At 46.1% G+C, this 14,541-nt stretch overlaps 1 protein-coding gene and 1 long non-coding RNA gene across 5 annotated transcripts in view; one reads left to right on the plus strand and one right to left on the minus strand.

Annotated features, from left to right (window-relative positions):
- The window catches only part of GLT1D1 (glycosyltransferase 1 domain containing 1), a 55,719-nt gene extending 47,708 nt beyond the window's left edge, over positions 1 to 8,011 (minus strand). For all 4 annotated transcript variants that reach the window (XM_077920846.1, XM_028709672.2, XM_077920844.1 and 1 more), the window contains exons 1-3: positions 7,885 to 8,011; positions 5,928 to 6,076; positions 3,530 to 3,635 (exon numbers count right to left, since the gene is read on the minus strand). In XM_077920846.1, coding sequence (XP_077776972.1) covers positions 3,530 to 3,635; positions 5,928 to 6,076; positions 7,885 to 7,952 — 323 coding nt within the window. In that variant the 5' untranslated portion in view covers positions 7,953 to 8,011. The remainder of the gene's footprint in view (positions 1 to 3,529; positions 3,636 to 5,927; positions 6,077 to 7,884) is intronic.
- A 1,093-nt stretch (positions 8,012 to 9,104) lies between these two features.
- On the plus strand, positions 9,105 to 14,377 carry LOC144325784 (uncharacterized). The gene is made up of 2 exons (XR_013390965.1): positions 9,105 to 9,857; positions 12,268 to 14,377. It is a non-coding gene; the product is annotated as an uncharacterized LOC144325784 (long non-coding RNA).
- Positions 14,378 to 14,541: the final 164 nt, after the last annotated feature.

A 14,541-nucleotide genomic window follows, 5' to 3' on the forward strand; every position in this document is an offset into this window, starting at 1 on the left:
ACATACGCTTCAGGTTACATACACTTCAGGTTACAGACTCTGCTAACCCAGAAACAGTACCTCGGGTTAAGAACTTTGCTTCAGGATGAGAACAGAAATCGTGCTACGGCGGCACGGCGACAGCAGGAGGCCCCATTAGCTAAAGTGGTGCTTCAGGTTAAGAACAGTTTCAGGTTAAGAACGGACCTCCAGAATGAATGAAGTACGTAACTAGAGGTACCACTGTACTGAGCAAAATGGGCAGAATCAGTATTAGACAGCTCCTTCCTCTGTTCCTATAAGGTTTGCCTATTGTTTTGAAATAAGCAGAAGCTGTTTGGCCTCAGGCTTTTCTCAGGAGGTTAATCGTCACACTAGACAGCCTATGCCAAACCCGACAGCTTTAAAGATGATCCAAAAACTTAGCCAAAGACATGGACTTTCGCTCAAACACCTTGCTCCAATTTCTTTTCAGTGCAAATTGTATTTCCCATCTATCACGTCCTTGTGTGGGAGGGAAACTGTGGCTCATGGCCTGTCCAGTGATAAGACTGCCAAATTAAAAAATATGCCCTCAGGGGGAATCACCAACATTTAAGAAGAGTTTGATTAAAATAAAATGGAACAATGGCATGCTCTTTTATGAAACTGAATGAGCTTCTGCTCCCACCTCCCCACCCTTACAGAATCTGGCGGAATATGTAGCAGGTAAATCACACAGTTCCGCCAGTAGTTTGTACTGGCACCCCACGCTCAGTTACTGGAAAGGAAAGGGCTGTGTCTCACTGGTAGAACATATGCTCTGTGTGCAGAAGCTCCCAGGTTTAATACCCAGCTTTTCGAGACAGACACATGTCATGAAAGCCTAGAGAGTTGCTGCCAGTCTGTGTAGAAATAGGCATAGCTGTCAACTTACAGATTTGAAAATAAGGGACCAGCAGCCTTGAAAATAAGGAATCAGGAGCCAAAACAAGGGATTTTCCAAGCACAGGTATGTTCAGCTTCTGAGCCCCTCCGAGCCAAAGGCAGAAAGCCCAGCCAGCAATCAAACGAAGCCTCAAGCGGTGGTTCCCACAGCGCAGCAACCGGGCAAAGGGGATGAAGCAAGGAAAACTACCGTCACCTCTCCGCTGGGAAGCGCTGAGCAAAGGCGAGTCCCCAGGCAACGCAGCCGATTTGATCGGCACAAGGCATGCAAGCTCCACCCCCCAGTCGTTCTTAGACTCCTTATTGGGTGAGCAACGCAGCCAAGCAATACAGTTGGAGCCTCCCTCCTCCCTGGCCAGCAGGGAGGGAGGGAGAGGAGCTGCTTCCTTTGAAACCCGGGAAATTTAAGGGACATCATCAACAAGGGACAGCGGCGGGACACAGCGCTGGGATAAGGGACTTTCCCGCCAAATAAGGGACGGTTGACAGCTATGGAAATAGGGCTCAGTCTGGTGGCTGCTGAAGCAACTTCAGAGCCCTGCTCTCCTCTAGCTGTGGTTCCCAACCTTTTCAGTACGGTGGCCCAGAAGTCCAAATTTACTAGGTATGGCGAACCATCGATTTATTGTCACACAAATTCTGGACTTTAGGTCTTCAGCAGCCATTGGTTTCATAGGTTTTTTACTGCATTTGCCTGTTTTATAACCATTACTCGAGGCACCCACGCATAAATTTACTTAATGCCTCCATTAATGTGGAATTTGTTGAAATATCTACAGTTCTTGCAACATTATCCACCTTTTTTTTTTTAATGGGAATTTAAGAACACCAATCATGGGATTGTGGGATATTGCTTCATAAGCTATAAAGAATTATTCCAAAAACATACAGTTATACTAGCCGTGTTAAGCTATAACGAATTATGAATATTTTTAACAGTTAATGTTCATGACAGAAGCCCATTTGGGGAAGTATCACTGGGATGGCAGAATACATAAGTGGATCCTGCTGGATCAGACCAGTGGCTCATCTAGTTTCCTGGTCTCACAGTGGCCAACTGGATGACTGTGGGAAATCAGCAAGCAGGATTCAAGCGCATGAACACTCTCTCCTCCTGTGGCTTCCAGCAATGGGTATTTTAGAAGCATTGATGTCTCCAACTGTGGAGGTACAACGTATCCATCATGAAGTAAAGGTAAAGGGACCCCTGACCATTAGGTCCAGTCGTGACCGACTCTGGGGTTGCGGCGCACATCTCGCTTTATTGGCTAAGGGAGCCGGCGTACAGCTTCCGGGTCATGTGGCCAGCATGACTAAGCCACTTCTGGCGAACCAGAGCAGTGCACAGAAACGCTGTTTACCTTCCCGCCGGAGCGGTACCTATTTATCTACTTGCACTTGGACGTGCTTTCGAACTGCTAGGTTGGCAGGAACTGGGATCGAGCAACGGGAGCTCACCCCATCGCGGGGATTCAAACTGCCGACCTTCTGATCGGCAAGTCCTAGGCTCTGTGGTTTAACCCACAGCGCCACCCACGTCCCATCCATCATGCATGAAGTAGTAGCCATCAATGGGTCTCTCCTCTATGAATATGTCTAATCCTCTTTCAAAGCCATTCAAGTTGATGGTCACCACCCCTTCCTGGGGGAGCCAGTTCCAGAGTTTAGCCATGTGCCCCATGAAGAAGGACTTCCTTTTACCCATCCTAAATCTTCCAAAATTCAGTACACATTTTGCCAACAAGTAGGTCAACGCGGGGGTTAGACGGTTGTCAGGCATACTCTCAAGATCATTCGATACATAGCCAGCTACAGCATTCTGTCCTCACAGCAGCTGAAAACCCCATCTTGCAAAGATGCGTGCTACCAAATGGCAGCACAAACATTGTTTCATCGGCAAACTCAGGGTACCTTGTGGTAATCAGCTAATTTTAGCAACACGAAGCCAAAATTCAGAAAACCTTGGCTTTTTTTAAAAAAAATGTATCTTTGAACATCCTATCACATGACGGTTTAAGGAGCGGCATCACTCAAATTCCGCTGTTTCTTCAGCTGGAAAGCAGTGGACTGATTTGGGTTAAGCAAACCTCAAATCCCCCTTGGCTTAAATATTAATTAAACCAGATCGGGTGATAGTTTGTCACAAGGTGCTCATACAGAGAGCTATTTGTAGTGAGTATTTTACTCCAGTGGGAAGGTAAACAGAGTTTCCGTGCGCTGCTCTGGTTCACCAGAAGTGGCTTAGTCATGGTGGCCACATGACCTGGAAGCTGTCTGAGGACAAAAACCGGCTCCCTCGGCTAGTAAAGCGAGATGAGTGCCGCAATCCCAGAGTTGTCCGCGATTGGACCTAATGGTCAGGGGTCCCTTTTATCTATTTTAAACTATCATTTCATCCCTCTATTTCCCTCTCACCTTGCTCTGCTGCTGCCAGCGTCAAAATTAAGGTGGTAAATTTAGGCTGAGGGAGGGAAGACACTATGTAAACAACATCCTCCTCATAATCAAGAAATATGGATAAGATATCCGAGATGGGGAGAAGGGCAAAGAAGGAGTAACACAGACTGGCTATATTACTACCCAAGGATCCTCTTTTGCCTAAGAATCTGGCTCGTTCCTCTACCTGGCTTCCTCCAACACTCTCCCCATCGCTTTGGCCTTTTCGTCACACTTGGCATCTTCATTGATGTCGGTTCCACCAAAGATGATTCCAAAAGGAATCCCGCTGCCTGCAAAAAGCCCAGAGGTGCAAGAGTTAATTTGATTAAATTTAATTGAGACTTCTTCTGGTCTTCCTACACTGCCTTTATAATGGCCACTTAATGGTTAAATTATATTTTAAGCCCAATGTCAAATTATACATGTTACAAGTCTGGGCACCCTATCAGAATTTTACATTCCGATAATGAAGAAAAGATTCCATTTTAAATATATATATATATATAAATCCTGTGTTTGGCATGTGTCCTTCCAATATCTCTTTTATGGCAGGTAAGTTTTGGCAACCATGAGAAAAGTACCCCGTGGCTTGCCAACCCAGCAGCCATGGGTGCCATGACACCCAGAAAGACCTTTGTCTTTCTGGGTGTCCCCCAGATGCTGAGCTTTCACTTTAAAAAAAGGGGGGTCTCTAGCCCTATTAGAAAGTAATGAAACAAAATATGCAGGTACCTTTCTAAGAGATTTCTATGAAATGAGCCAGCCTGATTACTCCTGTTGTTGTTGTTCAATATATTTATATCCCACCTGAGATTCAAGGTGGCTTACTATATAACTCTTAAAAACAAAGTCATAAAAACAAAAAGTTTAAAACAATACTTAAAATTCATCACTATAGGGAAGTTTTTAATGTTTGATGTCTTACTGTGTTTTAATTTGTTGGAAGTTGCCCAGAGTGTCTGGGGTAACCCAGTCAGATGGGCAGCAAATAAATTAATATCATCAACAAAACACATTTAGAACCAGCAATTAGAATGCCGTTTGCCCTGACAGAAGCCAGCACTCAGCACTGTCTGCCAATCAATCAATGAGCTAAAGTTGGAGTGGAAAGTACATTTTGTGGTTCCATATCTTACAGTGCAACTCTCCATGTGCAAATCAGAAATAAGCCCTATCAGTTTCAACAGGGCTTGCTCCTTAGTAAGCGTGTGTGGGATTGCAGCCAGAGTCAAGTAAGGTTCTCTAGCTGCTGAGAGATCTCTACTCTCTCCATCCAAAACCCAAAAGCTCCTGCATCTCCTCTGATCTGGTCCCTCTGCCACACCCGCTGCCAATTAAAAAAGAATGAGCCCCAGCAGCCAACACTCTTTTCTTGCAACCGATCAGGATGGCAAAGCAATAAACTTTACATTCTTTTAAGCTCTGGAAGGTGGGGAAGCAAATACAATTAAGTGGCAGTTTTACACCTCATTAAGCTAACAAATAGCAATGGGATGGTCACTAATTAGTAACACGGCTGCTTTTAAATTCTGGATAAACGCTTGTTAAAAATAAATCAGAAGGAGGACATGTGATGTATGCTCTAGCTGACCCAGGCTTGCCCAATTATTGTATGGTTTTCCCACCCAGTAGGAGGCATCCTATATCACAAAGTTTGCTGATTTATTATATTTATATATCCCACCTTTTCTCAAAGGAGCTCAAGATGGCACACACTCTTCAACCCTCTCTATTTTATTCTTACAAGAACCCTGTGAGGGAGATTAGGCTGAGAGAATGTGAATGGCCCCTGAGGTTGCCCATTGGAGCTTCAACCCTGGTCTCCAATGCCCTAGTCCAACACTCTAGCTGCAATGCCACACAGACGTCACAGTTCAGCCTCACACTTCATAACTCTACTAATGGCTAGTGCCTGGCACTACCAAGGAATTAGTGGAAACCATAAAACATTGCAATGTTAAAATGCATAGACTGATTTGTGAGTTTGGACCTGTTACACCAAATATCAGGTAATGTCACGCCAAAGTCACATCTTGCTTCAAAATGGCTCCTGGTGTCCAAATGTCAACAAAGACTGCCACCTCCACCTCAAGAAATCTCATGTTGATTTTGGCAACAACACACTGAGGTGGCCGAGCCTATGCCAAAAAAAAAAAAAAGGGGGGGGTGCTGTCATGCCAAAGTCACGTTTTGGCCCACCCTCTTGATTCAAAATGGCGTCCGCCACCATAGTGAAGTTTGCTTTCTCCATCTTGGGAACTCTCATGCCAACTTTGGTGGCTATATCTGTAGCTGAAACTATGTCCCCAAATGGACAGTCACCCCAAAGCAATGTTTTGGTCCACCATCTTGATTCAAAATGGCAGTCAGTATCCAAACATTGATGACAAATAACGCTAGCCAGATTGATGGGGTCTGTCATGCAAGAACATTTGGAGGCCACAAGGTTGAGACAATTTCTAGGAGACAATTTCTACCAGGTACAAATATGCAAAAGGTTGTAGGAAGATTTTGCTTTTTCCCAAATGGGAAAACAATGGCAGTAACACCCGAAATACATACAAAATCAGAAACCACAGTACCTTGCAGAAGTCTGCCTGCTTTATAAAGGTGAATGCCCAGAGCTGCCTCAAAGTTCTTGGAGGGAATGAGATTTGAAACTGCCAACGGGGATTTGCAGGAAGAGATATCCACGAGGGTACATGAGTGACCAGCAGCTTCTAGGTGATCCCTACAAACACAGAAGAAAATGGAATAAGATTGGAGTTTAACATTACAAATCTGCTAGAAACCTTCCACAGTGCCAAACAGCACAGACAAGGTGCTTCTCTCCATCTTAGTAACTTTGAGTGGAATCCATTGTGGTGTAAAGGTAAAGGTAAAGGTACCCCTGACCGTTAGGTCCAGTTACGAACGACTCTGGAGTTGCGGAGCTCATCTCGCTCTATAGGCCGAGGGAGCCAGTGTTTGTCCATAGACAGCTTCCGGGTCATATGGCTAGCATGATTAAGCTGCTTCTGGCGAACCAGAGCAGCACATGGAAACGCCTTTTATACCAGTGTGCTATAGTGGGTGGACAAGTCTCCTGGAACTACTGCACTAGAAACTACAGCTTGCTAAAGGTGATTAGAACAGTAGCTCTATGAATGGCAAACTATAGGGGAATTTGTGTGCTTTAAATGTCTGGTGTGCATACAATACAATACACACAAATACACACACACACACACTCCATAGATCAGCTGCTACTTGATCACAAAACTGTAAAACGTTACAGACTGAAAGTCAATGTGTGTGTGTGTAGATGCAGAGAAGAAAACAGCATATGTGTAACATAAAAGGATGCAAAAATCTACACTGTCTTTCTGACAGTAAGAGGTGTTTGAGGGTGGAACAGGCTCTCATAAGAGGTGGTGGACTCTTCTTCCTTGGAGGTTTTTAAGCAGAGGCTGGATGGCCATCTGTCAGGGATGCTTTAGTTATGACTTCTGCTTGCCTCTACTTTTGTTGTTGTTTAGTCGTTTAGTCGTGTCCGACTCTTCGTGACCCCATGGACCAGAGCACGCCAGGCACTCCTGTCTTCCACTGCCTCCCGCAGTTTGGTCATGCTGGTAGCTTTGAGAACACTATCCAACCATCTCGTCCTCTGTCTTCCCCTTCTCCTTGTGCCCTCCATCTTTCCCAACATCAGGGTCTTTTCCAGGGAGTCTCCTTTTCTCATGAGGTGGCCAAAGTATTGGAGCCTCAGCTTCAGGATCTGTCCTTCCAGTGAGCACTCAGGGCTAATTTCCTTCAGAATGGAGAGGTTTGATCTTCTTGCAGTCCATGGGACTCTCAAGAGTCTTCTCCAGCACCATAATTCAAAAGCATCAATTCTTTGGTGATCAGCCTTCTTGATGGTCCAGCTCTCACTTCCATACATCACTACTGGGAAAACCATAGCTTTAACTATACAGACCTTTGTTGCCAAGGTGATGTCTCCGCTTTTTAAGATGCTGTATAGGTTTGTCATTGCTTTTCTCCCACGAAGCAGGCGTCTTTTAATTTCGTGGCTGCTGTCACCATCTGCAGTGATCACAGAGCCCAAGAAAGTAAAATCTCTCACTGCCTCCATTTCTTCCCCTTCTATTTGCCAGGAGGTGATGGGCCCAGTGGCCATGATCTTTGTTGTTTTTTTGATGTTGAGCTTCAGACCATATTTTGCGCTCTCCTCTTTCACCCTCATTAAAAGGTTCTTTAATTCCTCCTCACTTTCTGCCATCAAGGTTGTGTCATCTGCATATCTGAGGTTGAAGACTTCCACTCAGTGTGGGGGTGTCTGTGTGGAGATGCAAAGGCCAACAGCTTCACCTGACGGATCTCTGCCTGCAAACGACCCTGCGAGTCTGTCGGAAAATTTGTTTATTGTAAATGTTGCAACCCTCAAATATGACATAAATCTATGCGGCAAGCCTAATTCACCTAACGAACTCCTGCCTGCCCGTTATTGCGGGAGCTCCGGTGCCTCGAGCCCCTCCCCGAGGCGCGGGGAGCACTTACTGGATCCTCCTCGCGGTGGTGCCGTTCCCGGTGTGGGCTCGCAGAGCCCCCAGCATGAGCAACCGCATGGCCCTGGCTGAGCACAGCTGTCTCCCTTGCCCTACTTCCGGCCACGTCCCTCTCGCCTTCGTTCCCTCGTGTTGGGTACCGGAAACCTGCTGTCGGCTCTTCTAGGGATCTCACGCGGCCCTCCTTTCTTCTCAGCTCTATGGTAAACAGCGAGGGGTCTGTAGCGGCGTCCCACAGGGAACTCCCTGGAAACAAGATTCAGGACATTCCGTTCCGCTTCCATCTTTCAAAAGGTGATTTGAGCTTGGCAGAGCTATTACGCAGAAGCTATTACGCTTTATGGGTTTGCCTTATGAACCATATGGGGAAATAAGCAAGGTGCCAGATCTCTGTAGAGGAGTTGTGTCGAAACTCTGGCCCTTCAGAGGTTTTGCTTAGTTTATTTTTTTATTGCTATTTGTTATTGCGGTTAGTATTGTTTTATAGATTATGAATGCTGTAGAACTTTATGAATCCTATAATATGATTTTGCTGTAATTGTGCTGTTTAGCTTATTTTTTACCTGTTAATAGTGTTTTATATACTGTAACTGTTTTACTGGTGATTTGTTAATTATTCTGCATGATTTATGTTTCCACTTCATTTTTTTTCACTTTTAATTTGTATACCGCCTTACTAGATTACTATGCACAAGGCAGTTTACAAGCTGAAGAAACCACAATATAGACAACAAAATCACACACCTTATAAGAATCTTATCCAATACAAAAGTCAAAATTATAAATTTGAAATAAACATGTTCTGTTGTGTTATTCTTGTTTATTGTTTGTAAGCTTCTTTTGTGATTCATGTGTATCAAGAGGTATAGAAATATAGTAAATCAAATCAAATCAGCCCCAGTAAGCATGGCCAGAGCTGATGTAAGTTGTAGTTCAGCAACACCTTGAGGGTTATACGTTCCCTTCCCCCCATTTAACCAACCACGAAATAGTATTTGAATAGAAAACTGGGTGAACAGGTAACCAGTCAAAAAGCGCTCAGAGTAGCCAGCCAGACGTGTTTGGCAAGCTTGCAAGCTAGGTGTAAACTCAGGAACAGCCTCCCGCTATTTTTCGACAGCAACTGGCATTTTCTTCCAAACGCAGTACGTCCTCGCACTTGAGAGTTCAGAACAATTAACTGCTCTACGTTTTGCTTTCCCAAATGTATCCTGGTGAAGGGGTACAGTTAGGGTTACCCCAGAAAGCCCTAAAAACTGTTTGTGAATCCCCCCCCCCCAGCCAGGCCTCGGCGTACGCATTTTAAAAACTGCATATTCCTCTAAGACAAAAAGCACGAGCTAAGCAGTCCTCTCTGTAACAAAAACGCTGTAACAAACCCATAGCTGAGAACAGAAAAGCTTTTCGCTTCCCAGATCCAAATAACCTTGTCCTGGTACATTGACTTGCAACATACTTCCGGGAACAAAGCCAGAGAACGAAAAGCAACATTTCTATGTAAGAACCTGTGAAGGGGGAGAGGAAAAAAGGGGTTTGCAAAAAAGGATAAAACCTGCTTGTAAAATGTTTTCGGTGCGGCCTGTCTTTTGTGAACTGATTCACACAGGTGCCTCTGCCCTTCCGGATGGCAGAATAAAACGCTCTTTCTCTGGATTAACCCCTTGGTGTCGTTTGGCTCCTTTTGTCTCTGCTCGGGTGCAACAATTATTCCTACCCGTGGATTAATAAGGATACATATTTCTGGTGCGTTGGCCGGGAATAAGCACGTTCCCCGAGATCGAGGGACAAAGAGGTCCAGGGCGTCACTGCAAGGCGAGCAGCTCGGGATACCGGGTCAACAGTTCCAGCGCGCATCCTGCCAACTTCGTGGGAGGGACTGGCCACCCGTTCCTGAGTGGACACGCGACAAAGTGACGGAGAGAAAGAGCAACGGCCGTGCAGAAAGAAGGTACCTCGAGAAACAAGGTAAGCTCCACAGGGTATAGGTGGGAGCAAGCTCCACAAGGATAGGTGCGAGCAAAAAGAGAGTCTGATCAACTCCGCCAGCAGGGTAGACGAAGTGCCACTGGTTTTGGTGTCGCCCAGAAAAAAGCAGCAAAGGGTGCTGCTAGGGCCCCGGTCGAAGTCTAAGCGCTGCCGGGTATGGTTGTGGTTTGGTTTTGTGCCCAGAAGAAGCAGTAAGGTGCTCTTGGGCCCCGGTCGAAGTCTAAGCGCTGCCGGTTGTGGTTTTGGTTTTTGGGGAAAAAGGGGATTGGGGGAGGTGCATGGGTTTTTCTGAATGTGCGTGTGGGGACACTCCAGTGAATGTTTTGAGTGTGTGAGACGTTGAAAGCAACGTCTGGCCTGTGACTGAGTGAAACAAATAACGTTAGGAGGGCTGAGTGTCCCAGTGTCCCCAGGATCCCAGAGTCATGGGAAACAAAAGCAGTAAAACAATTCTTGAGACACCACTACAGAGCTTTCTGGAAAACTGGAAAAGTACCACGAAAGCAGAAGAGTGGGGATGTAAACTAAAAAAAAAAAAGCAGACTCCAACATTTATGTGAAGTTGACTGGCCTTCGTATTTACCAGAATGGCCTACTGGAGGATCCTTTGATCCAAACTTGGTCAACATTTTATGGAGTAACATTTTCAAGGCCCACACAGATCAGATTCCCTATATTTCTATCTGGAAAGCCAATGTGGATCAAAATCCCTCATGGCTTCAGACAAATAGAATTGTGACTGCCCAAGTCAAACTGTGTTCAGTACAATTACAAGTTAAAAAGCCACCAGTTTTACCAGTCCTAGAAGAGGAGATAATTACCCCCCCACCGCCATATGCAGCAACTGCGCCAAGGCAACCAAATCTGGGAGCAAATAGGGCTGCTTCTCCGCCCAATGCCCAGACTGAGGACCCAAATGAGAAGATTCCCCCCTCAGCCCCTCCCCAACCCCCTTGTGATGCAAGCCAGGAAGGTGAAGAGAAAGGTGATGATGATAATGATGATGATGAAGACTTCAGAAAAACTCTAGATAAAGAGATAAGATGGACTAGTAAGCAGTTTGACAGAGTGTTCCAGTATGTAGAACCGTTTAAAACAGAACTGGATGTGGCCCCCTGGGTTCTAGAAGCAGCCCAGTGCCAGGATGTGAATTGGCAGACAGAAAGAAAAAGAGCAGGCGGCTTTGAGAGCCGCATAGGACAGAACTGTTAAAAAAGAAAGAGACAATTAAAACCCAAGGGATTAAAAGCCCTAGGATTACAATACTGACCATTGAGGAAATCTGCAAGATAAATGCCCTCAGGGCAGCGGACAATACTAATAGTTGCAATTGAGGCAGCTAAAACTCTACTTTGATGGCCCCACCCCACTGAGTGTACGACCCCCTGGAGTCATCCGACGCCCAGGACCACAGACCTCCAAGCACTTTTAATCAGAATCCTTCTTTCGAAGAGGACCCAGCCAAAATACTTAGGGGTTTGTCTTCAAACAGCCAGCAGCCAGAAAGCCAAAAACGCAATCCTGGAGCGAGCGAGGGTGTCCACGGGAGGGGCAGAAGACGTCTAGGGAAGAAGCCAGTGCGCCATCTGCAGGCAAGGGAGTCACTGGGAAATGGAATGCCCACAGGCCCCACGCCCGACACACCCCACCCCCACAGGCTGGGAACAATAAGATTTCTCAAAAATGATTTCTTCTCATCTCTGTTCTTGCTCAAAAAGACTGTTGCAGCGAAAAAGCAACTGAACAGACTGTTTTTTTTAAAAAAACAACCATGCAAGTAACAGGACATCAGCTCCCCCCCCCCTTGTGCCAGGCGCTTGGAGGTAGCTTCAGAGCGTTATCTCTTGGCTGCTATCCCTAGAGGAAAATGCTGCATTCTCGCCAACCAGCTACCCTGAACCTCACACTTTCTGGATTTACAGTTCAGCCACATAAACCCAGAAGGCCAAGAGTTACCCACCCCCCTGCCCCAAAGTACTAACCTGAAGAAGTGACTTTCTTAAAAGCAAGTGAATGCTTTCTGTGAACTTTGTCAAGTTTTTCTTTTTAAGGTGCAATTTTACTCTGAAAGGAGCTGCGGCATAGGAATTGATATTTTGAGGAATTTGAAACTTTGCCAGAAGCAAGGAGCGCATTGTGCTTTCTACAGACACTGGCAAATGAACTGAAATTTGCAACATGGCTTAAAGCTCTGAAACTTAGTGCACAGAGAAAAAGACTTTTAAAAATCTCACCTGGCAAAAACTTAACCCAAGGAACAGAACTGTTAACCCCTTGCGAAGTTTCCTGCCAAGCATCCCCTTTGAGTTACTATGCCTTGTGTGTGAATGTTATCTATCAATTTGTTCTGTGCAATCGCTGCCGTCTTTGTTATCTCTTCTCTTGACAGGTAAACTGGCCAGAGGCTGTCCTGTTTATCTACAGCTGTTAAAGTCACCGGCATCTGTGACACCTGATCTACACCGCCCACCAGAGGACCCAGACGCCCAGACATCGCTCCAGCCTTGTTGGAAGGGACCCAAGATGCCCAACGCCCACCAGACGACCCGACACCCACCAGACTACAGCCCTGCCTACGTCACTCCGGACGCTGACGCTTGGCACGGCTCCAGAATCCAGCATGGATTGAAAGAGGACATTTTCACATTTTCTTTCCTTTCCTTTTGCATAACTGAACTTTATTGAAGGTACCTGGGCCTAGTTTGTTTTACGCCACCCCTGCAGAGGAGGGTGCCAAGTGGGTCTTTTCTTTCAGTGTGATTATACCCCAGCCCACTCTCTAGCACTTATCTAAGCCCCTCCCCGTGCATACAATGGCTCAAATACGACTGTGGGTCCCCGTGCTGGTATTTCTGCTGCCTTTGACCTTTGAAATGCCAATACCACTCACAGTGACCAGACAACTGCTGCAATCGTGGGGGGCCCACCACACATATAATAAGTGGATTCAGGTTGCTGAGATGGTTGCGTTCTCTGCAAATTGGACCAATTGTGCCGTCTGCACTCTGGCCCCTGTAGATGCTCTGGGAGGAATGCCACTCCTCCCTGTGCCTTGGAATGAATCCTTGGTTACAACTCCACTTGTTGCCTTCCAGCCTCTGGGCAACCATTCTTCTTTATGGAATCATTCCGTCCCTTTCCAGGTTCACAGGATCACTGGCTGCCTTTGTGTCAACAAATCAAATGACGCAAGTGACGCTCAGACCTATGTGGGCACTTCCCACTGTGATCGTACCTTCCCAGCCCTAACTAACATGTTTGAGTCCGAGACAGGAACCTTTTCTGGTTCCAATTTGACTGCATGCCTGGCCCGCGTTTACTGGGTGTGTGGCAGGAAGGCCTATCATGCCCTCCCAAGGCGTTCGGCCGACCTGGCAACACTTGCAGGTGGCAGCTCCCAGAATTGGGGCAAAAATAAGTGGCCTCCGGAAAGGATACTGGCCCATTATGCTCCAGCCTCATGGAATCGGGGAGAGAAAATCTCTGGGGCAAGGGGGCCAATCTATAACTTGAATCGCCTAATCAGACTCCAGGCAGTGGTAGAGATTGTTGCTAACACGACAGCCACGGCCCTTAGGCTAATTGCCACACAATTGGATGAGACACGCAATGCAGTTCTCTCAGTCCAATTAGCGTTGGACTTTCTCCTGGCGCAACATGGCGGCTTTTGTGCAGCGTTAAATCTCACAGGTGGGGCCTGTTGCTTTAACATCTCTGATCATGGTGAGGCCATTCGCAATTTGGCAGCAGGACTTGAAACAGTGGCCCATATTCCTACCCAAACCTGGGAGGGATGGGACATGTCATGGCTTGACTGGTTGCCGAACTTAGGATGGGTAAAAGGCCTGTTTTTGCTGCTGCTAGGCCCACTTTTCATTTTGCTAATTATTTGCTTTTCTGTACCTTGCCTGCTGCAATGCTTGCATACAATGACACGCAATATGATTTCACGCATGCTTCGCCCCCAGATTATAGCTCTGACCCAAGAATATCAGCCTGTGCCTTCCTGGGACGAGTCTTTTTAAGAAAAAGACTGTCCAAATTTGAGAGGTATGGAATGAAGGGGTACAGTTAGGGTTACCCCAGAAAGCCCTAAAAACTGTTTGTGAATCCCCCCCCCCAGCCAGGCCTCGGCGTACGCATTTTAAAAACTGCATATTCCTCTAAGACAAAAAGCACGAGCTAAGCAGTCCTCTCTGTAACAAAAACGCTGTAACAAACCCATAGCTGAGAACAGAAAAGCTTTTCGCTTCCCAGATCCAAATAACCTTGTCCTGGTACATTGACTTGCAACATACTTCCGGGAACAAAGCCAGAGAACGAAAAGCAACATTTCTATGTAAGAACCTGTGAAGGGGGAGAGGAAAAAAGGGGTTTGCAAAAAAGGATAAAACCTGCTTGTAAAATGTTTTCGGTGCGGCCTGTCTTTTGTGAACTGATTCACACAGGTGCCTCTGCCCTTCCGGATGGCAGAATAAAACGCTCTTTCTCTGGATTAACCCCTTGGTGTCGTTTGGCTCCTTTTGTCTCTGCTCGGGTGCAACAATTATTCCTACCCGTGGATTAATAAGGCTACACTGGCATGCACGTTAATTTATAAGTCACATTTTACAAAAGTAAATAAATCAGTACTTAAAAAACAAACCAGCCCTCTTGGTTCACT

Source organism: Podarcis muralis, chromosome 16 (genome assembly GCF_964188315.1).
Source record: "Podarcis muralis chromosome 16, rPodMur119.hap1.1, whole genome shotgun sequence".
Classification (NCBI taxonomy): domain Eukaryota; kingdom Metazoa; phylum Chordata; class Lepidosauria; order Squamata; family Lacertidae; genus Podarcis; species Podarcis muralis.